This window comes from Telopea speciosissima, chromosome 10 (assembly GCF_018873765.1).
Source record: "Telopea speciosissima isolate NSW1024214 ecotype Mountain lineage chromosome 10, Tspe_v1, whole genome shotgun sequence".
Taxonomy (NCBI): domain Eukaryota; kingdom Viridiplantae; phylum Streptophyta; class Magnoliopsida; order Proteales; family Proteaceae; genus Telopea; species Telopea speciosissima.
Window position 1 is genome coordinate 62125844 of NC_057925.1, and position 24316 is coordinate 62150159.

The following is a 24316-nucleotide window of genomic DNA, read 5'->3' on the forward strand; positions in this document are numbered from 1 at the left end:
GAGAGAGAGAGATGTCTAATCTAATCCAATGAAAGCACGAAATCGAGAGTTTTAAGTATCGACAACCCAGAAGTCCTCTCTTTTTAGATCTTTTTCTTCTCATTGTCTTCTTCCGCTTCTTACACCCAATAGGCATTATCCTCGATACCCGAGAAGCGAGATTCGAGAACCCATGTCACGTGATCTCTCTCCTTCCAACTCCTTCTGAATACTTATAGAGAGATTCTCATTCTTAAGCAGAGAGAGACAGAGAGAGAGACATTCGATGTGTTGTTGTTGTTCTTGTTGCAGAGAAGCAGAGAAGAAAGAACTCAGGAACGTGTCTCATGGCATCGCTTACTCCAGGCGTGCTCTTGAAGCTGCTCCAGCATGCCAGCGACAGAAACGTCAAGGTCACTGGTGAGCATCGTTCAGCTCTCTTGCAGGTGCTCGAGATTGTCCCTGCACTTGCCGCCGGCGATGATCCCTGGCAGAGTAGGGGCTTCTTCTTGAAGGTATCCGACTCTTTACATTCTGCTTACGTTTCTATCTCCAATGAAGACCTCGATTTGATCTTCAGCGATAAGATCCAACTCGGTCAATTCCTGCATGTCTCTCGCCTCGACTCTGCTTATCCTGTTCCTGTGCTTCGTGGTATCAAGCCTGTCCCCAAGAGGTGGCCTTGTGTTGGTAACCCTACCGACTTGGTCTCCAGCGATTGGTTGTTGGTTCGACCTAATGTTGATTTCTCTCCGCCGAGTCAAGGTTCGGAGAATGTAAAGAGCGCCGGGAAGAAAGATGGATTGAAGACGACCAAGTTGAAGAGGGACCAAGGTGACGACCAGGGTTCGGGAAATGCAGAGACCGCCGGGAAGAAAGATGGATTGAAGACGATGAAGGTGAAGAGATCGTCAGAAACTGAAGACAAAACCAAGTCGATACGAGCTTCGTTGGGGAATAATGCGAAGGTGGAAGACCTGGAGATTAGGAGAATAAGCTTGGATACAATGCGAAGGGGATGGGACCATATCCCAGGATCGAAGAATGCGAACGGCGTACGTTCCTCCAGTTTCTCAGATACTGCTTCTGTGAGTTATAATTATTTCATGGATTCTTTACTTTGATCCTTCTCCCTTCCTCTGTTTTCTGTAGCTTGAATGATGAATCCAAGCAGTGTTTACATTAGCAAACCTTTAAGGAGATGTCTATGGAGTCTGGACAGGGGATTTATCTTTTGGGCTGGAATTTTCAGCTCATTAAGGCAAATTTACAGATATAACTGTTGGAAGAATTTTTATCTCTTAAATTAATTATTATTATTATTTTTTTTTCATTTTGACCTATAGGTTCTTTCTGATAAGAAGGCTTCTTCCAGGAGCGATTCTGCTCCGAAGCATCGATGTTTGAACAACTCACCACCATCAAATAAAAGCAATGGCTTATCTCCGAAAATACCGAAGAGGCCATTAAAAAGAGACATTAAGCCCAAGGAGGGAAATAGTCCATGCCATCTTGTTAAGGTTCCTGTTAGTTCTAAAAAAATTTCAGATCAAAGCCTTTCGTGGGAGTCACTGCCATCTAGTATTCATGCTCTCGGGAAGGTATGTAATAAAATATGTGTGTTTATGAAATCTCAGAATTTCAGTGCATATAATCACCAATGTTTAAAATTTCTCATAACTGGCAATGCCTCTAGGATGCTTTGCGTTATAGCAATGCTGCATTTGTTGCTGCAGTAGATGCATTACAAGAAGCTTCGGCAGCAGAGTCTGTCATCCGATGCATGAGGTATGGTACATGCCCTCCTTTTCTTATTATCTTCTGTTTTCTTTGCTTGCAACCTCATTATTTTGCAAATTATTTGGGTTAATTGGAGTTTGATATGGACCATTAGTCCTCTATTGGAGTTTCACTAGTTCAGATTGAGTCATACCTCACACCATATGGTCACAATTTCTGACGCCATTCAAGTTTCATTCATTCTTTATTGATTTTTTTTTTTTTTTTTGGGGAAGGGGGGGGTGGGGTGGGTGTGGGAAATCTTACTGAAATTATCTCAGAACATTTGAGAAATGAAACAATTTTAGTTCTAAACAATTCAAGAATAACAGCTTGGAACTTGAAGAGGGAGTCATGATTCATTCAATAAAATGGTTTGTTTTGTTCAAGTGACAAGCTTTTCTTTCTGTTCTCTCTCTCTGAAGTGGGCGATTATCGTATGTTGTTATTGTTCTATTGCTAGCTAATTTTTTGCCTCCCTGCCCCAGCATGTTTTCGGAACTGTGTGACTCAGACCTGCAAGATTCTCCAGGACTCTTAGTGGATCAATTTCTAAACCTCCATCAGAACTTGCGGCAAGCATCATCTGTTGTAAATGGCTTACTGGCAACGAGATCTCCAGAAGGAAAAACCAGTTCTAGTAGTGTACAAAGTGCATCACCAGAAGCCTGCACAAACTTTACTGGTAAAGCTGTGGATTCTACATCATGGGTCCAAGCTGCTTTAGATACCAATCTTTCCAAATTTTCTTTGTTTGTCAAGCAAGATAAGAAAGACATTCTACACAATGGAAAATGTTATCATGTTGTCTTAGAAAATTCTACCTCAACTAAAGACGTCAATCGTAGCAGCCCTTCACCTCAGAACAAACAAAGCCCCAAAAATCAGGGGAGCTTGTGTGAATTGAGCACCAAGAAGATGCCTTCTCCTAGAAGGGGGGTTGTGGTACCTGCATCAAAGAAGACAAACACTGAGAAGAGGAAATGGTTACAAGGAAGTGGCTTGAAAGATACAGCATCTCTAGCCAAGCAGCTGCTCTTGTTTTCTCGTGGATGGTTCTTGAAATACTTGGAGGATTCATTGAGCAACGGATTTGGATTAAAACAGGGGGAAGAAGATGATGAGATCATAGGTCTTCTTGGGCAACTTAAAAGAATAAATCAGTGGTTGGAAGATGCGGTCAGTGATGATATTGAGGTTAATGAGAGAATAGAGAGATTGAGAAAGAAACTATATGGATTTCTACTAGAGCATGTTGATGCAAGCGTGCTTACTAGTAGATAGGGATTATGCTGGTAGGACTGTAGGAGGTCACTTTTTTCTTTAGATGAGTATACATTAAAGTTCCTCACAAATCTGGGTTTTTTGAAGCTGTTCTTTAGCTATGTATTACTTAACTATTGCCTTTTCAAGTATAGGATATACTGAAGGAAACTCTGGAGTCCCCTCTCTTGAATTCCCCTGGCTATGAATTGTACAGTTGAGAGTTGAAACTAGTTTGTTTTCAATGAAATTGTTCTAATCTTCTCCTCAAGTACAACAAAATAAGAACGGAGGGGCCAAGGGGCCAACATCACTTGCTTGAATGTTCTGGCAGTCTATTCTGTCTTCAAAATTTCATCTGTTTTGATTAGGTATCCAGATCGTCTACAATGGCTACAGCGGTGCATTGATGAGGTGTGGTGCAATGATCGCTTTACCCCTGCCTGAGCGCTTTGGCCCAAGTGAGAATAAGACGGTCATTGCGCACCTAGTAGAGGATCTGAATCTCTTGTGGTTGAAGCATCAATTAATTTTGTGCGGTTTTAAAAGCTAAAAATGGACTAAAACATACGCCCACCGTGGGGCTCGAACCCACGACCACAAGGTTAAGAGCCTTGCGCTCTACCAACTGAGCTAGACGGGCTTTTTTATACAATTAAATAATTAGCTTTTAATAGACCGGAACTACAAGTCTTTGCGCCCTTGGTTCTTTTAAAGCTCTTAAAAGATGAAGGTCAGACATTGCTACAGCGTTAAAGGGCAGTTTCCCTCATTGGAGGTGGTGAAAAATTGAATCATCTAATAGTGATTTTAATGAGGAGAGAGTGTGGGGTTTATGGATGGAATGTGAGAAGACGTACTTAGTAATCTACAATGCATTGGCGTCATGATAATTCCTTTTCGTAAAAAAACAAAAAGAGTAGTTGTATAAAATCCTATGGGACAATGTTCTCTCGGCTGCAGTGCAGGCTGCGCCCAGACACATGGACCTGTCACTCAAGGGGGCAGGGTGGTCATTGTGCCTACCCCCATGTGCCTGGTCGTAGCCTACGTTTCAGCACAGAGAACAGCATCCCAAATCCTATATACTCACTGGGAAAGGGATCCTCCCGATGCCAGTGTGCAGATTACACCACACACTCTCTCCACATTAAATGTCCCATGCGTACAAACTGTTTTTTGCTAGGTATATTGATGGGAATCTAATTTCATGCATCATAGGAAATCTCTCCCATACTTTATAATTATATTGATCATATTTTACACAAAGAAAAAAAAAAGGAATTGGTCATATATAGCTTTACATTTTGTAAAAAAAAAATTCTCAGAAATTTTTTTTTTGGGTGAAATTCTCAGAATTATGATTTTGGTGAATGGACACAAAATATATTTTTTTTTTTGATCCATCAAAAGGCCTTTCAGCCCAAACAAATTTATTCAAAACACGCAACGACGTCCCTTCTCTTTAGAAGAGAAGGATTTACAACAAAGCTAGGTGGGTAGATCCACCACATAGAAGAAAGAGAAAGTAGGGAAGCCCCTCTAGCTAACACATGGGCTTCCTTGTTTAACATCCTAGGAATATACATGAAAACAACGGAGGCAAATTCACCAACTAATACTCTAATATCCGACACTTCCATCACTGATGCCCAATCAAGAGAAGAGTGAGCATTATTCAGGTGAGCAATTAGAGCCTTACAATCTGAAAATATCGAAATACTATCTACCTTAATACTATGCGCGAGCAGGAGAGCATCCCTTATCGCCTCAGCCTCCATTGCCATTGCCGAGTCGCTACAGCCATGCTTGCACTTTGCCACCACAAATTTTCCATTATGGTTGCGAACGATGACACCTCTACCACCTAAACAAGAAACAGAGTTCCAAACACCATCAGTGTAAATTTTATATCGACTAGTATTAGTAGCTGGTAACACAATATTTAAAGGAACAGGAGAGTCAAGAGGCTTAGACTTCTCTCTACTTATTCCCAGCCTTCCCTCGTGAACACTTCGATAGAAACCCTGTATAGTATCATACAAAGAAAGGTTAGTATGTCAGAATATAAACTGATTCCTAGCCTTCCAAATCTGCCACAAATTAAAATCTACATAATAATCCCAACAGTTTACTTATTTTTTCCCCTCAAAATTTGTGTAAATCTTTGTTTACTTTCCCCCCCCCCCTTAAATTTAACATATTTATCTTTTGAAATGAATCAAATGACTAGACAATGCAAAAATACTCTATATTTTTTCTATAAACTATGGTTCATTCTTATCTATTCTAGCCCTTACAAAATGAATATGCTGTAATGTTTTATTTGTACTGTTATATATAATTTAGGTTATTCAATTGTTCTTTCTATTTAACAATATTTTTATATTTAAAATTAAAAAGAGTATATCCAGTGCACGAGGGTCCCGCCACTACGTTATTAGGTGGAAAAAATACATTGCAATACTAAAATTATTTTAAAAAAATGAAAAAGTAGTTGAATATCAGTTCAGCTGGGGTAGAGAACACTGGCATGTTATAACTGTTATGTGCAACATATTTGGGGCTCAAGTTTTAGCCTCAGGTGAGGTCTACCACCTTCCCATCAATGTGCAAATTTTCAGTGTAAATGAACTCTTATATGTGACAAAAATCATGGTCAAAGCTGGGCTAAAAAGTGAAAACAAGAATGAAAAGAAGCATAACAATTCAATGGGTTCAAAATACACGAGAAAAGGGTAATAATACAAGATGGGTCAGATGATTGAATTATACCATAAAATTTGATATGTGACCAAGGAAGTGGATGATTTATCAAACCTATTGTTCAGATTGGCCACAACAACCCTCTCTATGGATAAATTATAACGGCATGTGTATCCTTTCTCGTTGAATGTGCATTTTGTGATACTAATGCATATGTTATTTCATAGCAGGGGAGGAGAGAGAAATAGACCAAAGAAGCGTTAGCATACAATACAATTCACAGCCTGACAACATTCTTTCTCTCCGATCCATTGTATAACGATCGGGCTGAAAATTTGCTAGTGAGATGAGTATGATCTTTTACAATGTGGACCTATAACCCATATCCACCATTTCTTGTCACATGGAAACCGATGAACTCCACAAAGTTTACCTAACTTGTTGATGTTAACAATCCCATATCCCCCTCTTCACACTCCCACACCCCCCCCCCCCAAAAAAGGACTTCTATGTCTCCAAAAGCAAATGAGAAAGGCAACAAGATACAAACAAAAAGTACTTGTTGCGTGTGGAAATCTCCCATGCTTGGTTTGCCCACGGATGAGTCTGCAAAGACCAAGTGATGAGCACAAGAGAGCCGGTGTGACTCCGGCCTAGGACTCTCCGATGCTAAAGTTAGATCACCAGTGCAACAGCGTAACTGCTAGTAAAAGTCAGATGAGCAATAGAACTCCATACCTTAGTATTTATAGAGGGAGATGAGGCGGTTGGAGGAGTCCTAGTATGGTAAAAGTCCTTGTTTGGTAACGCTCTTCCCCGCAGAGCGGAGTGGAGTGGAGAGTTTCCTTCGGGGTCGGACTCTTGTTAAGGTAAGAGTCCTAATGGGAGTGTGATTCGGTATCGTGATGAGATCGTGACTCGATTCTTATCCCGTGATTCTCTGGTGGTGCTGACGTGGCGCCGTGATCTCCGGTGGGGCCCTATGGTAGCCTTCGCAGAGAGCTCGGCCTCAGAGCTCGACCTCGGCCTGTATGACCTGAGGGTCATCATTAGTTGTGTGGGCTTGGCCGCGCTATGGTGCTCCAATCGAGGCCCAGACCATGGGGTTGGCGGGCGTGCAGCTCAGCCGTGATGGGGATCTTTAGGTGAGTACTGATCTACCGTGCCGTGCGGCCAGAGATCGGCCGAAGAGCTCGGCCTACTAGGTCGGCCTCGTCGGACCCGTACAAGTTCGACTCAGCGTATGGTCGACTTGGATGTGTCTGACGAGTTCGGCCAAGCAGTAAGGTTTATCGAAGATCGGGTCGGCCCGATCTTCCACTTAGCTCGATTCGATTCTTGGAATGACCTCGGCTCGGCCATGTGGGAGCTTCTGATTGATGGGGTGTTTTATGCCTCATCAGTACTACTACATTTTGTGCTTAGTTGTTGGAAACAGAAACTATAAGAAACAGTGAATGAAGATCAAATGAGAACTACCTTTCTTCATAAATTTAGTTATGTCTTTCTATTTGGGAGTCGGCGTAGGACAAGGGAATGGGATAATTTTTTATTTTTTTGGGGGGAAAGTGTCTCTAAGCATAAGGCATTTGATATAGCTCCTCATATAAGAATCTTTTATCATTTTTTCTCTCAAAAATGAATAGAAAATTATACTTTGAGATGGCATAGTAAATGTTGTAGGTTCAAAGAACCCTTCCCTACCCCACCCCCTCCTTTTATTTCAAAAACCAAAAACCCTTTATGAGCAACTATGCAATCCAGAGATTCTCAATCAAGAGCATGTTCTATTACATATTAAGATCAAACAACGATAAGAGGATATTGCTCATCTTCAAACTTTTTCCAATGTAGAAATCCTAGGTGAGTTAATGTAAGCAAAGCAACAGACATTCCAGGCAAAGGGATTAACAAGAAGTCTCATCTTTCTATTTGCATATCCTCCCCCTGCTTGTTCACTTTTCCTTACTCCTTTACATGATGAAATCAGCATGATGACAAAGCTTTCAAGAGGAGAGAGGACAAAAAAAAGAGGCTAAAAAAAGGGAGAAGTTTTCTACTGGGGAGAGAAGAGAATGCAGTAGACAACACATTGAATAAACTCTCTCTCCTCTAAAGGATGAAGTGTCTGAAATACTCTTAGAACTATGATTTCTATCTCTCTGGTATCCCCAGACTACTGTGACCAGCAAACCCCCTCCCCTAAAAAAAAAAAAACGAAAGAATATGCACAATGAAATGAATAAGAACATATTAATTAGCAAGTCTCAGGAAAAAGGTCATTGCTTCCTCTGATGCGTCTGTTGATTTCCATGACGATCTCTTCTCTGGGGCCATAGTAGCACCACCACCACTTCTTGTGCTTTTCATACCTTTGCAAGACATCATATGTGAGTGCAATTTCTCCGGCTTGAATGCTTTTCCACATTGTCTGAAAGTCAGGTCCTTGCCTTTATATGTTAGTATAAACTGTTAATCCAATCCACAAGTACAAGAATGTGGTTAAGAACAAAAGGAAAATTCACCCAAGGGCTGCCTAGTTTTGACAAAATTTCCCTATAAAGCTGGCCTCAAAGCTAAAATTTTATTCAGCTTCACACAATGCTATACTATGTGTTGATGACATATAGTATTGGATTTAAGAATGTGAGGGGTTTATAAGGACTTCGGCACCATCTTTTACTGCTGAGCTTTAAAATATAAGTTCTATCTAAGTCCTTAACAAATAGTATCAGAGCCGGAGCTTAATTAGCTTAGTTAAAGATAAAAGGACATTTTGGTCATTTGCAAGCATTGTATAGTGTGGTTGTTACTTACGAGCAATTGGGCTCCCCGATTGGCTTTAAAGCTGCAGAAACAGTCTTCTGATTTGAAGGTTCATTCCTGCTCTTTGAAGTAGTATTCACACTCACACTCACACTCACACCCACGTCAGTAAAGCTTTTCCTGATAATTTGACAACAGAAAAGGGTCTCAGATGGCTAAAATGGATCGAGATTCGAGACAGAGACGACTGAATTGATTCATTTTACCTGGAATTCTGTTGATGCGGCGCTTGTTGATTCCAAGCACTACCGAAGATCCTCTGAGACCCACCCATGGTCTCTGTTCTACAAAACCCTGCTTCATTTGAACGACTCTCCGAAGTTCTATTGATCCGATTGATCGTCATTATTGCTGAATCGTTGGTGTCGACCGCACCACACGTGAGTAAGTTACGGAGTACGTGAGAAGTTCCGCTAGAATGGCTCCTACTCTTGGAGAATGTTGCAGAGTTCGTCAATGGTGGTGGTTGGGTCTTCTCTGTCCTCCTCTTGTTCTTCTTTTCACTGTTAGTGTCTTCTTTCTCTGGCTTTCTCGCATTCGATTTCATTGATTCGTCTGTCGTTGTGGATGTATCCGATTCGAACGCTTCTGATGATTCTTCATCGATTTCGATTTCGATTTCGGAGGTTTTAGCTGACACCTCCATTTTCTTTTGTGGGTTTTCAGGGTTTCTTCCTGGCTTTTCTATTGAAGCTTTCTTTTCACCGCATGGACAAGCATCTGTAAATCCAACAAATCTTTGGAATCGAAATTCTTGAATTATATTTTAATAATAACAGTTAAAGAAAAGATTACCGAAGGGAACAGAAGAGATTTCGGATCCTTTGAGGACGTATTCGTTATCAGATGTTGGAGTGATGAGGTCGTCTTCCACCAAGTCTTGCCAAACATAACCTGTCTTGTACCTCCTGCGATTAATAAGATTCTGCAAGTCATTTTAGGTGCTGAGAGAGGAGATCATTACAAGTAAGAGCAGAGCTGTAGAAGCTACAAGGTTTTCAAACCTCTTGTAAGACCAGGCAAATGAATCAGGCATGTCTTTTCCTCGTAAATCCGAGAGCCATCTCTTAACATCTTCAGACAAAATAACCAATAGATCGAAGAGAATCAGAAGAAGAAGAAAAAGAAGAAGTGAAAGAGAAAGTATGAAAGGGAACCTCGTAAATGAACGCCATTTCGACTAAAATGATGAACTCGGATGAGGTGAGGATGCTCGATTCGTCCCATCCGACTCAGAAAATAAATGACGTGAATACGCCTCGCTTGAGTCATCACCTCCCTTCCTTTGGCTTCCATTGTTCCCAGTTCTCTGCAACCAAAAAGACCAAGACACGACCGAATCTTCTTTTCAGACAAAACCCATTAATTGTTTTTCATTTCTCATTCAATTATTCAAAACAAGAAGAAGAAGAAGAAAGGGGGAAAAAAAATTCCCCTCTTGGTTTGGCCTGTATCAGAAAAAGCCGAAAAGCAACCGGAAATCCTTCCTCATGTTTCACCCCTCATGGATGATTATCAAATGATATCAATAAAAAAATCTGAGCTTGGGCAGGCATGGCTAACAGAAAACTAACACAAGAAGATAAATACTAATAATCATTCACGCCGAATCGAAAAAGAAGCATCGAATCGAGTCTCGAGATTATTACTGAATGTTTTTATAATTTTTTTTTTCTGGTTCTCTTTGTCGCAGAATCAGCTTTTCCTCCTTAATTGCTTCTCCGATTTCGTTAGATGCTGATGGAAGAGAAAAGCATGGAGTGAGAAAAGGTGAACATCGACAGGATTCAAATCCATTTATATAGAAATTATTGTTTCAAACTTATCCGATTCTGGTTCTGATTTCCCGCGATTATCTGTCCTTCTCTGCTGTCTTCGGTTCAACGGCCTCAACCCAGAACTAACCACAGTGCCTATAACACCCCAAGTTCTCTCTAATTCCTACGGGTTGATTTATTAATCCCCACCCTCGATTCAGAATTGGAAGAGAGTGGAACTTATGACGTCTTTGTTGTGAGATGCTGGTCCTTAATTACCAACTAAGATACTTCCTTGGGGTTTCTCTCTCTTCTTTACTTAAATTGTTATCGAAGAGGGATCCATATAATGTGGATTTCCTCTTGCTGGTAAAATCTGAATCAACAAAGCCCAGTTGATTAATGATGACTTAACGTGTAGACTCTAAGTCCAAGCCCGCTTCTCTCTCTCTCTCTCTCAACCCCAAGTCTACGTTTGCTTTTTTTATTACCTCCATTAATCCGTGAGACTCAGAAATCCTGAAACCGCAATCTGTTTCCCTAAGAAAACTCAGAAAGGAAAAGTTTGGCGATCGAAGCTGAGGCAGTAATGCACTAACAACTACTTTGGTTTTGGCCTTCTTTAATTATTCTTCTTCTCTAGTTTAATTATAGGGGCATGGATGGATCCCCTCTCCACTCTCCCGTGGCTTAAAATGCACGGCAATACACAATTGGGTTAACCTTTTTTTGGGGGTAAAAATCTCCCTTTCTAAGCAAGCTTTTCTGTTTAGTCTTTTTTTTATTTTTCGGGTAAACAAACTTCTCTGTTTATTGGTATCATATTTTTTAATCGTTATCCCTTCCGATTCGCTGCCCCCTTCAATTCCTCCAATTCCTCACATGAGGCCAGAAAAGATCACCTTATCTCTTGCCCAATAAAATTGTCCAAGATGGGGTCCACTCCCCCATTAGAGCAATTGGAAGAATTGAAGGTGCCAACAAATTGGAGGTGATAATTATTCTAATTTTTTTTTCCCCACTTGTCCTTCATATTTGAGAAATTAATTAAATGCAATTAGTTAACAACGTCTAATTAGGAGGGGTGTCAAAAGTTGGCCTGCAATGATAAGTCCGATCTGGTTTGATCAAAAGCTGAAACTAATCCGACCCAATACCTAAACGTGTCGAGATTAAGCATTGAACAACTAATAATCAGACATTCCTGGTACAAGGTAGTGGTCCGACGGTCATCTGACCATGACCGACCATTTATATTCCGATTAACCTATTTCAATCTATTTAGCCCATTTATAGTCAGTTTAAAGCCCGATCATCTTGAGCTCGATTATGAACCATTAACAAACTGAATGAATAGATTCGTGTCCATACCTTGGACTATGAGACCCGATTACCTAAACAAACGGAAATAATGCGGAACCTTAAATTGGTGGAGACCAATTAAACCCGAATGATTGAGAACCCAATGTCTAATAACGTTCATATGGATCATGTACGAGTCCCCCCCCCCCCCCCCCCCGCCCCCAACAGCAACCATGCAGATGGGCTCAATACATTAATTTCATGCATGGGCTTTTTTTATCTGCTTCCCTGATTAGTATATATCAACTGTGGATGGGTTTTGTTTCTCTACATCGTGTCAACTCATCTTCCATAGTGCCATACTTCCAATTCCAACTCTAATATTCATGTAACCATTTTCAGTAATAAGCATATCATTATAATTGGGAAAACTTTCCATCGATTTCAACAAGCAATTTCCATTTGATATGTTGGGTTTTTTTTTTTTTTTTTTAATCTTTTTTATTCTGAATATGTGGGCCTATGTGGATGGGACAAAAATTGACTGTTGCCCAGGTTGCAGCTATGTTTCTGCTGCCCCAATTGTAGGCATTGATTTTGAATTCATAAGGGTATTATGGAAAGTAATAAAACCTAAGAGGTATAGTGAACCCAAAGGGAAAAGGAATTATTTCAAGTTTGCACCTACGATTGGGGACAGCAAGAGCATGATTGCAACCCAGGTTGCAGCTAAATTCTTTCCATGTGGATGAACCTTTTTCAAAACAACTATGGCATCCAGATTCCTCCCTACACTGGCTGGATCCGGATCCTCTCGAGTATGCATCTAACGGTTGGGAGCACTCAGTCACACAGTGCCTCCAGCCATTGGATGCACACTGGAGAGGATCTCATTCCCACTAGTATTGTGGGGATCCCCACTATAATTTTTTTGGGATTTGATAATCTCACAAAAAAACACCAGATCTGGTTACTTGAGGACTTATTACTCCAGCTGTTCCAAGAGTCTCTGCTAGTTGAACCGTGTCCAGTAGACTCCTTGTTCCGCTCATCCCCTTCGTCAACTGTTTGATCGGGATACTATTACCTTGGTTTGCCTGGGTGACTGATCCTGCCATAATGTACTCCTCTACCTATAGCACTGGCAACCGAATTGCTTGTTGCACTTTTGGATAAACCGCTTTCTTTTGTTACCTTATTGACGAAGGGGAGGGAGGGTGATTTGCTTCATTTTTTTTTTTAGCTGAAGAAAAAGTCTTCACTGTCCTCTTCAATGAGAAGATTGCCCAATGAGGCATCCAAAGGTTGGGCTGGTAGACTGCGTGCCGGGATGTGTGACTGCACACAAGCTGCCAACCCAGCCATTGGATGCTCACTTGGCACTCCTTGAAGAGGAGCCCGATCCCAAAAAACATCAATAAGGGTGGATTGTTGCCCGTGTCTAGTCAAATCGAATGGTCAAGTTGATTTATAATCACTATTGAGAGTTTTGGTTTGATTGTTGGGTGTGAAGACAATGTGTGTTAGCATATCCTGCTTCTTGCTTGTTGGGTAGAACTCTTGATTTTTTAACTTATAAACATCAATTTGGATGACTTTTAAATATTATTTTTAATTATTAGAATCTTATTTTTTACAATGTTTTAGTATATATATATATATAATTTTCCACTATTTTATTAAAATTAGGTATTTTTTCATTTTCTTTTCTTTCATTTTGATTTATACATTTTTCTGATTATTGTTTTTTTAAAGATTTTGTAATTTTTATTTTTTAGCCGATACGAGGACCGATCCCTAAAAATAGTACTTTCTCGATTTCATATAGGCCCGAATGCCCGATACAGGCTGATCCGGAGCTCGAGTCCTTGATGGGTCGTACTCCATTCACTACAAACGAAGAAACCCTTGGATCTTTCTAACTCGTAATTAGACGGCGGATGCTTCTTGTTCATCTCAGCAGCAACCCAGAAACCCTTGTCAAGCTGTTTGACATTTTCTTCTTTCTTTTGGTACTCATTCACTGCTCACTTACATATGATATGTGTCTGACGATTAAGATGCTATAGTCAGTTTCAGGATTATTAGTTATGGATTGAATGGTCATGATCAAGGATATAATTCCAAACATGGACTGTAGTCACTGTATAGCTCAAGTTCAAGTAAGGGATTTTCACCAATACCTGAGATAGGGCTTGTATTTGTACTGTTCACAAGTGAACACTGTTTGTATTTGGATGTCTTGTGACCCTTGTCTTTTTGCATCCAAGCCTGCAACTTCAGCACAAATCTCCAAAGGGAAAAAGTGAAATCTGTCTTTTCACAACCATGTTTTACTTATTGTTTAATTCCCCACACCATTATTCCCTCTTGGAAAGAAGAACGAGGGTCTATTAAATAAGCTATCCATTATCCAAGTCCCAATTCATCCCATCTGGGATTATTTTGTTAAGAAGTAATCTACAACGAACTCGATTTGAGAAATCTAAATTCTGCCTTTTTTGTCTGCTTAATCCTATCGAGCTATCATGGAATATGGAATAAAAAGTTCTCTGCTACTGTACTTAGTGGGATAGAACAAGGATGCCACTCACTAGGAATCAGTTATGAAGTTGTCTCCAAGAAGATTTGAATTTTGTATTCTTGCCTCTCTACCATTACCAACCCAATTCCCAAAATTCAAAATCTCCACTCCCGACTCCTGAAGTGTCACGGTTCGCCCTTTTCAATTTTTATCCCTGTTTCTCTCCTGCTTTATATCCACCTCAGAACTTCAGTACACCTTATCTACTTGTATATTACGGCTATGCAACTTTGATTCTACATGAATCTCTCTGTTTTCTTGGCTGAAATGCATGAGGTTTGGATAAATCAGCTCAAAGCAAGAGTACCCGCCAAGTGCTTTCAAGGTACGTTCTGTAAATGCTACTCTTTTGAAGGTTCTGGTCATGTTTTAGCTGTAATTGTTGTTTTAGGTTTATGGTCTGTGGGGTTTTGTGAGGCCTTTCCAATGGTTTCGGTTCCGCTTGGGTTTGAGATTTTAGTGTCTGAAAACAAAAGTTGGATTTCTGAAAATGGGGTTTTCACTTTTGGGTTCTTCGATGATTATTGGAAAGATTATGATGGTTTTGCTGTTGGTATACGGTATAACTTGGGAAACAGAGCTGCAAATGTTGCTGTGTGGACTGTTGGTGGTGGGGTTAGGGTTTCTGAGAACTCTACATTTAGGCTTTCTATGGATGGAAGATTGGTCTTATTTGATAACCTTAGTGGTTTGATTGTTTGGAGCAGTAATACTAGTGGTTTGGGTGTTCAAACTGCTAGTATGTTGAACAATGGTAATCTGGTTCTAATGGATAATGCAAAGAAAGTCCTTTGGCAAAGCTTCGATAGCCCTACCAATACTCTTCTTCCTGGTCAGGCACTATATTTCCCTCAAGCCCTTCGAGCCCCTTCCACAACCTTCATTTCTAGCTACTACAATCTTGTGATAAGGCACACAGGAGATCTTGCACTCATCTGGGAGAACAATGTGACTTACTGGGGTAGCCATTTGACTTCCTCTGTTGATGTGAAGGAAGCAAGGTTTGAGCCTACTGGGGTTATTGGGCTGTTTGATGCTACTGGCAGATCGGTTTGGTCCAAATCGAGTAAAGACTTTGGAGACCCGTCTGTGCTTTTGAGACATCTTAGGATTGACTCCGATGGAAACTTGAGAATTTACTCATGGGACAATGTTCTCCATACATGGAAGGTAGGATGGCAAGCTGTTGAGAACCAATGCGATGTTTTTGGTTCTTGTGGTTTATATAGCATCTGTCGGTACAATTCAAGTGGACCTGTTTGTGAATGCTTGTTCCATGATTCCGTGGATTGGGGAGGTGGGCCTCCTGGGATGGATTCAGGTTCTTATGGGTGCAAGAAGATGGTAGATTTGGGGAACTGCAAGATGGGTACAAGCATGATGGTTCTGAAACAGACTGTTCTTTATGGTCTTTATCCTCCGCTTGATACTGATATCATGTTGAGTGAGAAGGCTTGCAAGAAGTACTGTGCAGAGGACAGTTCTTGTATTGCTGTGACTTCAAAGAACGATGGTTCAGGTCTTTGCAAAATCAAACGAACTAGCTTTATAAGTGGGTATGGGAACCCATCTGTTCCTGCAACTTCATTCTTGAAGGTCTGTTTAGTTCCTCAGGCAGTCTCCACCACAGAAGCAAACCCACAAGCTAATGCAGAATCGATGCAATTGCCGTCGGAGAGATCCATTTCTCATGTTGACAGTAGGAAAAGTTTTATAGCTGCTCTGGCTATCATTGTGTTGGTCACAGTATGTGCTTTCCTCGCTGTTGAAGTGGTTGTGTTTTGGTTCATCAACCAGACAAGGCAGATTAAATCTGAGAGGAGAATTCCCTTTGGAAAGGATGCTCAAATGAACCCAAACTACAGTGCCCTCATCAGATTGTCCTTTGAAGAGGTGAAAGAACTGACAACTAACTTCACTGACCAACTTGGGCCAAATGTTTTCAAAGGTGTACTCCCCAACCAAACCCCCGTGGTTGCTAAGGTGCTAAATGCTGTTGTAGCATCTGAAAGTGACTTTCGGATGGCAGTTTCTACCTTGGGTGGCACTCACCACCGAAACCTCGTACCTTTAAAAGGCTTCTGTTTTGAGCCACAGCACAAAATTCTTCTCTATGAGTACATTCCCAATGGTTCTCTTGACAAATGGCTATTCAACACAGGAACAAACCAAAGCGGGTTGAGTTGGCATCAGAGGCTTGGTACTGCCCTTGGTGTTGCTCGAGCCATGGCATATTTACATGCTGAGTGTCAACAGTGTATACCTCACAGGAACCTGAAGCTTGAGAATGTGTTGCTTGATGAGAAATTGGTAGCTAAGGTTACAGATTTTGGGCTCAAGAGCCTATTAGAAAAAGGTGCATCTTCATCAGAGTCACTGCCAGACAAGGATATTTACATGTTTGGTGAAATGCTGCTACAGATTGTGACTGGAAAGAGGGACATACTTCATATTACTAGAGAGAATTTATTCAAGTTGGTGCAAGAAATGCATCAAGACAGGAATTCAGGGAGTGATGAGGAGTGTGAAGGAGTAGACAGAATGTTTAGGTTAGCTTTATGGTGTTTACAAGATCAGCCATTCCTTAGACCTTCCTTCAGTGAAGTGGTTAAGATATTAGAAGGAACTCTTTCTGTAGACAGGCCTCCACCATGTTCTACTATCATGAAGGAAAATAAGAAGGATGAAGCAGACAAGATCGAGGTTGATGATACAACCTGATTCAACTAATTTCGATGCAGTAATTTTTGCAATGAACCACGCAGAATGAATTTCAACCTCGGTTCATCCGGTAACTTGACAGTATATTAACTGTGTCAGGCTAGATTGGTTAGATTTCTAAGTTCATCGTTGGGGTACAGGGAGTTGAAATTTATGGCTGCGTGGAGGGTTTGAACTTTTTGGGAATTCAAATATGCAGGATTGAAGCCCCAAAAACTTTGCACCTCCATACATGTATCAGATCATGACCAAGGGAATGTTTCCTACTTATGTACAAAGCTCTCTTCAGAAAATTTTAATATTGTTTCTCTTTTACTTATGATTATAAGATGTTGATGGACTGGAGCACCATTGAAGAGTTTGATTTTGTTTGCGTAATACTAATACCATTATCCATTGTAGCCATAGTATTGTAACAGCTCACTTGCCAAGAATTAAACTCAACCTACAACCTGCATTACCTAACTGCACCTCTCTTTTCCATTGATTAACCAATTTTTTATTTTCATGACCCAGAAGATGATTCTTGTAGTAACTTGGATGATGCAGGGTTCTTGAATTACAATTTTCCTAGGAATCAAACTTGCATGACTAGTATTGTTTTAGGTAGCTTTCAATCTTCCAATCAGAAAGTCTGTACAAACACTTCTTGGAACAAAGAGGAGATGAGGGCTGATAATATTCATGAAGATTGGTAAACTCTTTGCAAGCAATTGATTGGCATTTGAGTCGGTTCATGTTATAAAGAGCTCTTCATCCATCTCAGTGGTCAAATTTTCAACAGAAAATAGCATGTTATGTGGGTTGAAAGTGTTTCCTAAGCTGTAAAAAATTACAAACATGACACTAACCCCTACATACATATTAGAGGTTTATGTCATTTCTATTTTTAACCTTAGAACTTGGATATATAATAATATCATATTTTCAATTTTCCATGGAGCAGATAATCATTACTAACTCCATTTAAGAACTTTATTTCTTCTGTTCCTTTATGCTGATAAGGTAAGATTTATCAATGAAACCCTTGGGCTAAAGAGAAGGAGAAAAGGGTTTCCCCCATTGGTGACAGAAAAATTGTTCATAATCAGGACATTCTGATCATTGTATAAACAGGGTATACCCTATATATTGCTCAATTATAATCCCATAGCTGCCAATGGACAACTATGTTCCTTATCTGCTGGTGTATAAAACCTGCACCCAAGATTGCTAGCTTGAACCGACAGTGGCATATGGCATGCCTAAAAACCTCTATATAAGGTAAAGGCTATGAAAAACGAAAAAGAATTTTAAACTCCATAGATGATAAATTTCCTTTGTTGTTTTTATCATCATTACATCTTTCAAAAATAGTTGACCTTAGGAAAAATGGCGAGGAAAGACATGCATAACTTAGGTCTTGTATCAAGTATGACATCGAATAGAGCTAATTGGAGACCAAGGATCCATGTAACTGTTCTCATTTAATTGGGATAAAGCTGAGTTGTTGTTGTACACCTTTTAAAAATAGCATGTTTAGATTTTCGTTCGAGCTGAAGTTTGGTTTGGTCTTGTGAAGACCAGTCTTTTATTGGGGTGGCTTAATGGTCCGCTATGGGGTTGTTACTGGTTCATTTTCCTTTTTCTGTTAATCGGTTTTTTTCTGGTTTTCGGTTTTTATTTCTATCTGTTTCACAAAACCCAAACCAGAACTGAACTGATAAAGATTTTGGTTCAATTTATCTGTTTGATTCTGTTGGTTCGACCGATTTGGGCTGGAAATCTACACCCCTAGGAGAGGTGTTGGTATGATATATTACACGACATGTAGCAAGTTATAAACACTGAAAAACCTATTGAAGGGTCTAGGGCTCCAAACTCAGATATGAATTCTCTTGGCAGGTCCTATATAATTCCATTGATAATCCCCTCTACGGCATAGTGAAGCACATCATTGAGATGCAATAAAACAGTATCATACAAAAGAGAACAACGAGGTCATTTCATGTGAAAAGGAAAGAGATAGACATAGAGGTGCTAGCATACCCTCCCCCCAACAGCTCAAAAAACTTTTTTCTATAATAATTAGGACTATGGTTGAAACAGACTATATACGGATTTTATTTTTTTTGTGGTTGAAACAGACAATATACAGATTAGTTTATAAGTACTAAGCAGATCCCTCCACATATATTTTGTAGAAGTAAAGTTATCTGTATTTGGTTCTATTGTTAAGTAGGATATCCAATAACCGATATCATATTTACCCTTTTAACCAACAATACGGGCAGAAAATACAGATTGTGGGGCTGTCACATACCTAGATAGATCCTCTTCCATTCTTTGGTTTCCAGTGATGAAGGCAGGCAGCCCATAATTATAGCCAAGATTTACTATACAAATTAAACAACCCCAACGCTTTCGGCAAGGTGCCTACCTCAACAATGTGATGAGACTGGCTTCACTAGCAATAGATAATAGAGTTACGACTTATGAGCTCTCTTCCTCTCGCTTCTTTGGTTTACTAAGAATTCCCTCGTAACCCTTAATGGTAATGGTTCTTCACTGTTACTAATTTAAAGGGAAAACATAAAATCCTACGGCTCCATTTGGTTGCAAGGGAAATTAAAAGGAATAGAAATGAAAATTTTCAAACCTAAAAAGAAATTTCTTGTAATCACTTTCTAACATTATTGTATGGGCAAGAGATCGCTACATGGTTGTGTAGCCCTTGCTGGTGCAGAGGCCCAATGAAAGCACATGCATGGGCATCAACATGGATGAGATTTTCCATTTTAAGAAGGATTGGATGGTAATTTTGCACCTTCCTGTTTTTGGGTGCAGGAGCCACGCTACCAAGCATGATAAAATGCATTTCTAACATAGAATGATGAGTTATTCTGTTTCTCAGCCAAAATGCGAAATGAGCTAGATGGGGATTCCAAGATGGGTCACATTCTCTAACTTCCATCCATGAATGAGAATGGATTACCAAACATTTTTTTTTTTTTTTTTTGTCTCACAATTTGTTCTTGATCGAAAAAATGCATGCCAAACACAATTCGAATTTGCTTATTAAATTTGAGTTCATCCGTTTGCAATTGAATGTTTTTTTACCCTAATATGAAAGTTTTATAGGATGTGTATTTATGTAATTTCACAATATAGTCTAACGTTTCTTTTTCTCTTTCTCCTTTGACCACTTCTCAATGCCACTCTAATCCGGTCCGGCCACTCCAACTGCACCAATACAAGCGACATGGATTGGGTTCTGATATGGGTATCAGTATGGGCAGTGACTGATACCATCAACTAAACTTGGTTCGTTCGCTGGAGAACCATTGATTCGATCAACTCTTCTGAGTGGCTCCCGCTGAAACGGGTTCTCGACTTTCACTTATCCTTCACCCCTTCGCGTTACTGTGAGTGTCTCATTTGCATGTCTTTTTTTGTCAGTATTTAAGAGAGAAATTGAATAGTTTTTGTTTTATCTTCTCATTTCAGTCTCCATATGATCTTCATTGCTTCACGGGAGGAGACTCTGCATTCATTTTTCTGTAGAAAAAAACAGAATACTATTTGTGTTTCATTGTTATTTCAAATTTGGAATGCCTATATTTCGTTAGTTTCTCCTTTAATTTCTTTTATTTTTGCAACTGGAACTGGAAGACGAAACCAGCTAGTAAGTTCATTAATTTGATTAGTGATTGAAATTGAATTGTACTATCCTTTGTGCAAGTGGTTGGTAGTTGAAGACATTAAGTAATGCGAAATCTTTCAAGGGATACTTGAAAAAAATACGTAATGAATTTTTTCTAAGGAGAGAGAAAGTGAAATATTGTCTAACAAAGTAAACGAGAAATCCTAGTCCTCTAATGCCGAGCTGTCCGGTAAGACCCTATTGCCAAGACACAGCAAGGTGGGGAATAACCGCCTTAGCCCGAGCGCCTTGCTCAAATGGGGGTAAAGCGATCATTTACCATTTTGTTGTGTTTTGACAATAGGGTCCTACTGGATAACTCGGCAATAGAGAATCCAAATTGATGAAGGAGAGATATTAGAGAAAGATGAGGTGAAAAGGTGTACAAGAGAATTGCCTTTGTGGGTGAGATTATTTCCTTTTTTTTTTGTCTTTTTTCTTTTGTTCCTTATTCTTGTTGATTCTACGATACTATTTTGTGCCTTCCACTACTCTTACCTTCTCTTCCCTTCCACTTACTTGTAATCCAAGGATTCATGAGATTTGGGATCAATGGCCAGATCAGCAAGTACCGATACCAATCCAATCCTGACCTGGATTGGTCGATACTCGAGTGGATCTAGGTCATAAAATAGGTCAAATCTGCTCTGATCTCCCAAAATCCATGACCCAAAACTTATTTCTTTTCAATCAATCCAAACTCTATTCGGGTCCATGATTCGGAACTGTTTTTTTAACCAAGCATGACCCGAATCCCAACCAAATCCGCTAACCCACATAGTTGTGAAGTCGGATTTGCCGAACCGGATTTGAATCAAAGCGTGTCTCGGGATTGACCCTGCTCCATTTTATGTCCTACCTGGATTAGTTGATCTCATCAACATTTAATGCCATGTGGCAGATTAGGTGTAGTTGACTTTTGTTGAGAAGTAACTCTCCCTCTCCAGTTTCCGCAGGACCACATAACAACTTTAAGCCTAAAAGAATCTTTTTAATAAATAATTGTAAACTAATTCACATAAAATTACCCAAGTGGCAAAATAGATGCCAATACACTGAATTTAAAACTTGACACATGGCTAATTTAAAATATTGTTTACCTATCAAAGGATGCCAAAATACCCAAATACGATTCCACGGTCATTTTTTTTTTTTGGTAAAATGAAATTTTTTTACATAAATAATGGGAAAAGATAACCCAATCGATCATACAGCATACGCCACCCCTGTGCCCTGACACAATGGCGCTCAAAATGACCCTTGCACCACCTAAAACCCCAGAACTGACTAAGGGTGCAATAGTCATTTCATGTGCCCATGTGTTTCAGTGCAAGGGCTAACGTATCAGGCGTGATTGGGTGGCATTCCTTTTTATCATAAATAATTGTAGAAAAAAAGAATGTTAATTTTTTTTTATGAAAGTGTTATCACACAAACCACACACCAATCCCAAAAGGTTAACCAACTTTTAGGACCGTGGAATGGCAGATATACACAACACACAACACTCACCATACTCACACACCCGATGTGTGACTAAACCCACACACCCTTTTTTTCTATTTTTATGAAAGTGTAATCACACAAACCACATTCCAATCTCGATTAACCGACTTTTAAGGCCGTGGAATGGCGGATATAAAAAAAGAAAAAAGAACACTAATTGTTCAGTCTTAGTGAAATCGAAAATCCAATCCAAATCTATATCTCTGTGTGCATTATATTTGGCCTGTGTTGGTGTAGGGATTGCACGGCAGGTCAGTTTTGCCCCATAATTGTAAAATGAGAATTGGCCAAATGGCAAAATAGATGTAAATACTTCTTCTTTTTTTTTTGGGGGGGGGGGGGGTGGGGGTGGGTAAGGACATCATTTACGCTTTTGCGACATGGCAAATCTAGAATTAGGTGTTATATTTAGAGATGTAAACGGATAGTCGAAACTCTGTATTCGATCCGAGTTCGTATTCGTTTATGAGGATTCGTATTCGAAAATTCACTATCCGGAAACTATCCGAATCCGTCTGAAACCAATCAAATACAAATATGGTAATCTATGTTTTCGATCGATTATTATCCGATTCGTTTAGCTATCCGACGGTATTAAAATATCTGAAATAAAATATTCGTATCCGTCTATCCGATTAAGTTGCCTTCTTGGATTTTGTATTTTATTTATATTTATAACTTAGTAGCTAGTAAGTTAGAAAATATGATTGTTTTATATGTATTACTATTTGACTATGATACAATGTTATCATATACCTATTAAAAAAACATATAAAAACAAAACAAAAAGTAGAAATACATAAAATAATGTAAATAAGACCACACAAAAAAAGAAAGAAGGAATTAGGAAAGCCAAAAGTCTAGATGGAAAGCCAAAAGTTTCGATGGAAAGCCACAAGTAAAAATGTAAATAAGACAAAAAAAAAAAGATATGGAAACCAAAAGTCTCAATGGAAACTTGGAAAGCCAAAAACCTCTTTGAAAATTGAAATCTCGGATTCTCGATCTCTCAATTCTCAACTCTCAAGACTCTCAAGTATAACCCTAAAGCTCAACGTTCTCTTTGCCTTCCTCCGTTGTGACTACAAATCTACAAACCCTCTCTCTCTAGTTTCATATACATATCGTTTCATGCCTTCCTGCGCACATCTTTGTTGTTACAAGAGACGTCGTTCTGCATGTGCAATCACCACTAGCAACTGTCAAAGGTAACTCTCTCTCTCTCTCTCTCTCTCTCTCTCTCTCTCTCTCTCTCTATTGTTTCATATGCATCATTTTCTTCTTTATAGCATTACCCCTGATGCCATTTCTACCATTCTAATTTCTAGCGAATCCATCTCTTGGATCGTCCTCTAAAGTCCCATAACTCATTGTTCAGGTTGTCGATCTCAAGTCTGTCGGCAACAGATTTACGTGAGTTTCTATCTTTCAGATTTTTTTTTTTTTTTTTTTTTTAACTGTATGAATCTAGTTGTTGTATGTTGGATTTGTTATTAGTCTTATCTACAGTATCACCAATTATTTTATATTTGTTGGGTTGTTTCATATTCGGATACTGCAGGTTTGGTTGGATTTTAGATCAGGCTTTTCTGTTTTATTATATTCATGAGTGAAATCTTTAAATTGGACTTTGAAGGAACCTGCAAACAGGATTTAAGAAGAAATAAAGCTCAATAAATAGAAAACAGTAAGCGGACAATCGGACAGTAATCGAATAGAAACATTCGGATATTTGGTATCCGTTGCTAAACGAATCGAACCGGATAATATCCGAAATCCGTTTAACAAGTCGAATTCGAATTTGATATTATGTTATTATATTCGACAAATATTCGGATCGAATTCGGATAGCGGAATTGTAAACGAATTCGAATTCGGATAGTACCCAATCCGATTCGAATTCGATCCGTTTACATCTCTAGTATTATATTTTTATGGAAATACTTCTGTTTTTTTTTGGGTGGGGGGGGGGTAAAGACATCATTTACGCTTTTGCGACATGGCAAATCTAGAATTAGGTGTTATATTTTTATGGAAAATTTTTATTGGCTCAAGAAATAGGTGTCATTGATTGATTATTGAGTCCCACTCCCACTTACTCATTTGAACGCTTTTTGCCTCTTCAAATTTCGAGCGTAAAATTTAGTCGTAAAAAAAAATTGCAGAGCCAAAGAGTATTGAGTTCAAAGGAAATTCAAAACGGTCAACTTC

The 24316-nt window shown here is 39.4% G+C and overlaps 3 protein-coding genes and 1 non-coding gene across 4 annotated transcripts; 2 read left to right on the forward strand and 2 right to left on the reverse strand.

Annotated features, from left to right (window-relative positions):
- The first annotated feature begins 285 nt into the window (after positions 1-285).
- LOC122641724 lies at positions 286-3077 on the forward strand. Its single transcript, XM_043835012.1, has 5 exons — positions 286-797; positions 879-1067; positions 1326-1580; positions 1676-1767; positions 2247-3077. The coding sequence occupies exons 1-5, from the start codon at positions 327-329 to the stop codon at positions 3040-3042; spliced, it is 1803 nt and encodes a 600-aa protein (XP_043690947.1). The 5' UTR covers positions 286-326; the 3' UTR covers positions 3043-3077.
- Positions 3078-3591: 514 nt separating this feature from the next.
- TRNAK-CUU lies at positions 3592-3664 on the reverse strand. The gene has a single exon. It is a non-coding gene; the product is annotated as a tRNA-Lys (tRNA).
- Positions 3665-4454: 790 nt separating this feature from the next.
- LOC122643861 lies at positions 4455-9899 on the reverse strand. Its single transcript, XM_043837433.1, has 7 exons — positions 9711-9899; positions 9558-9627; positions 9349-9461; positions 8760-9282; positions 8545-8673; positions 6412-6427; positions 4455-5048 (listed from the first exon to the last, which is right to left on the reverse strand). Exons 1-7 carry the CDS (start codon positions 9847-9849, stop codon positions 4455-4457), a joined length of 1584 nt encoding a protein of 527 aa, XP_043693368.1. The 5' UTR covers positions 9850-9899.
- A 3939-nt stretch (positions 9900-13838) lies between these two features.
- LOC122641323 (G-type lectin S-receptor-like serine/threonine-protein kinase SD3-1) lies at positions 13839-17033 on the forward strand. The gene is made up of 2 exons (XM_043834526.1): positions 13839-16918; positions 16989-17033. The coding sequence occupies exon 1, from the start codon at positions 14437-14439 to the stop codon at positions 16915-16917; it is 2481 nt and encodes an 826-aa protein (XP_043690461.1). The 5' UTR covers positions 13839-14436; the 3' UTR covers position 16918; positions 16989-17033.
- The last annotated feature ends 7283 nt before the right edge of the window (positions 17034-24316 follow it).

Excerpts from the sequence above, each read along its gene's own strand:
- LOC122641323 (XM_043834526.1), top strand. The coding sequence starts at position 14,437 with ATGAATCTCTCTGTTTTCTTGGCTGAAATGCATGAGGTTTGGATAAAT.
- LOC122641724 (XM_043835012.1), top strand. The coding sequence starts at position 327 with ATGGCATCGCTTACTCCAGGCGTGCTCTTGAAGCTGCTCCAGCATGCC. Across the intron at positions 1,068-1,325 it reads GTTTCTCAGATACTGCTTCT|GTTCTTTCTGATAAGAAGGC; the intron begins GTGAGTTATAAT and ends TTTGACCTATAG. Across the intron at positions 1,581-1,675 it reads GTATTCATGCTCTCGGGAAG|GATGCTTTGCGTTATAGCAA; the intron begins GTATGTAATAAA and ends CAATGCCTCTAG.
- LOC122643861 (XM_043837433.1), bottom strand. The coding sequence starts at position 9,849 with ATGGAAGCCAAAGGAAGGGAGGTGATGACTCAAGCGAGGCGTATTCAC. Across the intron at positions 9,628-9,710 it reads AAATGGCGTTCATTTACGAG|ATGTTAAGAGATGGCTCTCG; the intron begins GTTCCCTTTCAT and ends TTTTGTCTGAAG. Across the intron at positions 9,283-9,348 it reads AATCTCTTCTGTTCCCTTCG|GATTTACAGATGCTTGTCCA; the intron begins GTAATCTTTTCT and ends AAAGATTTGTTG.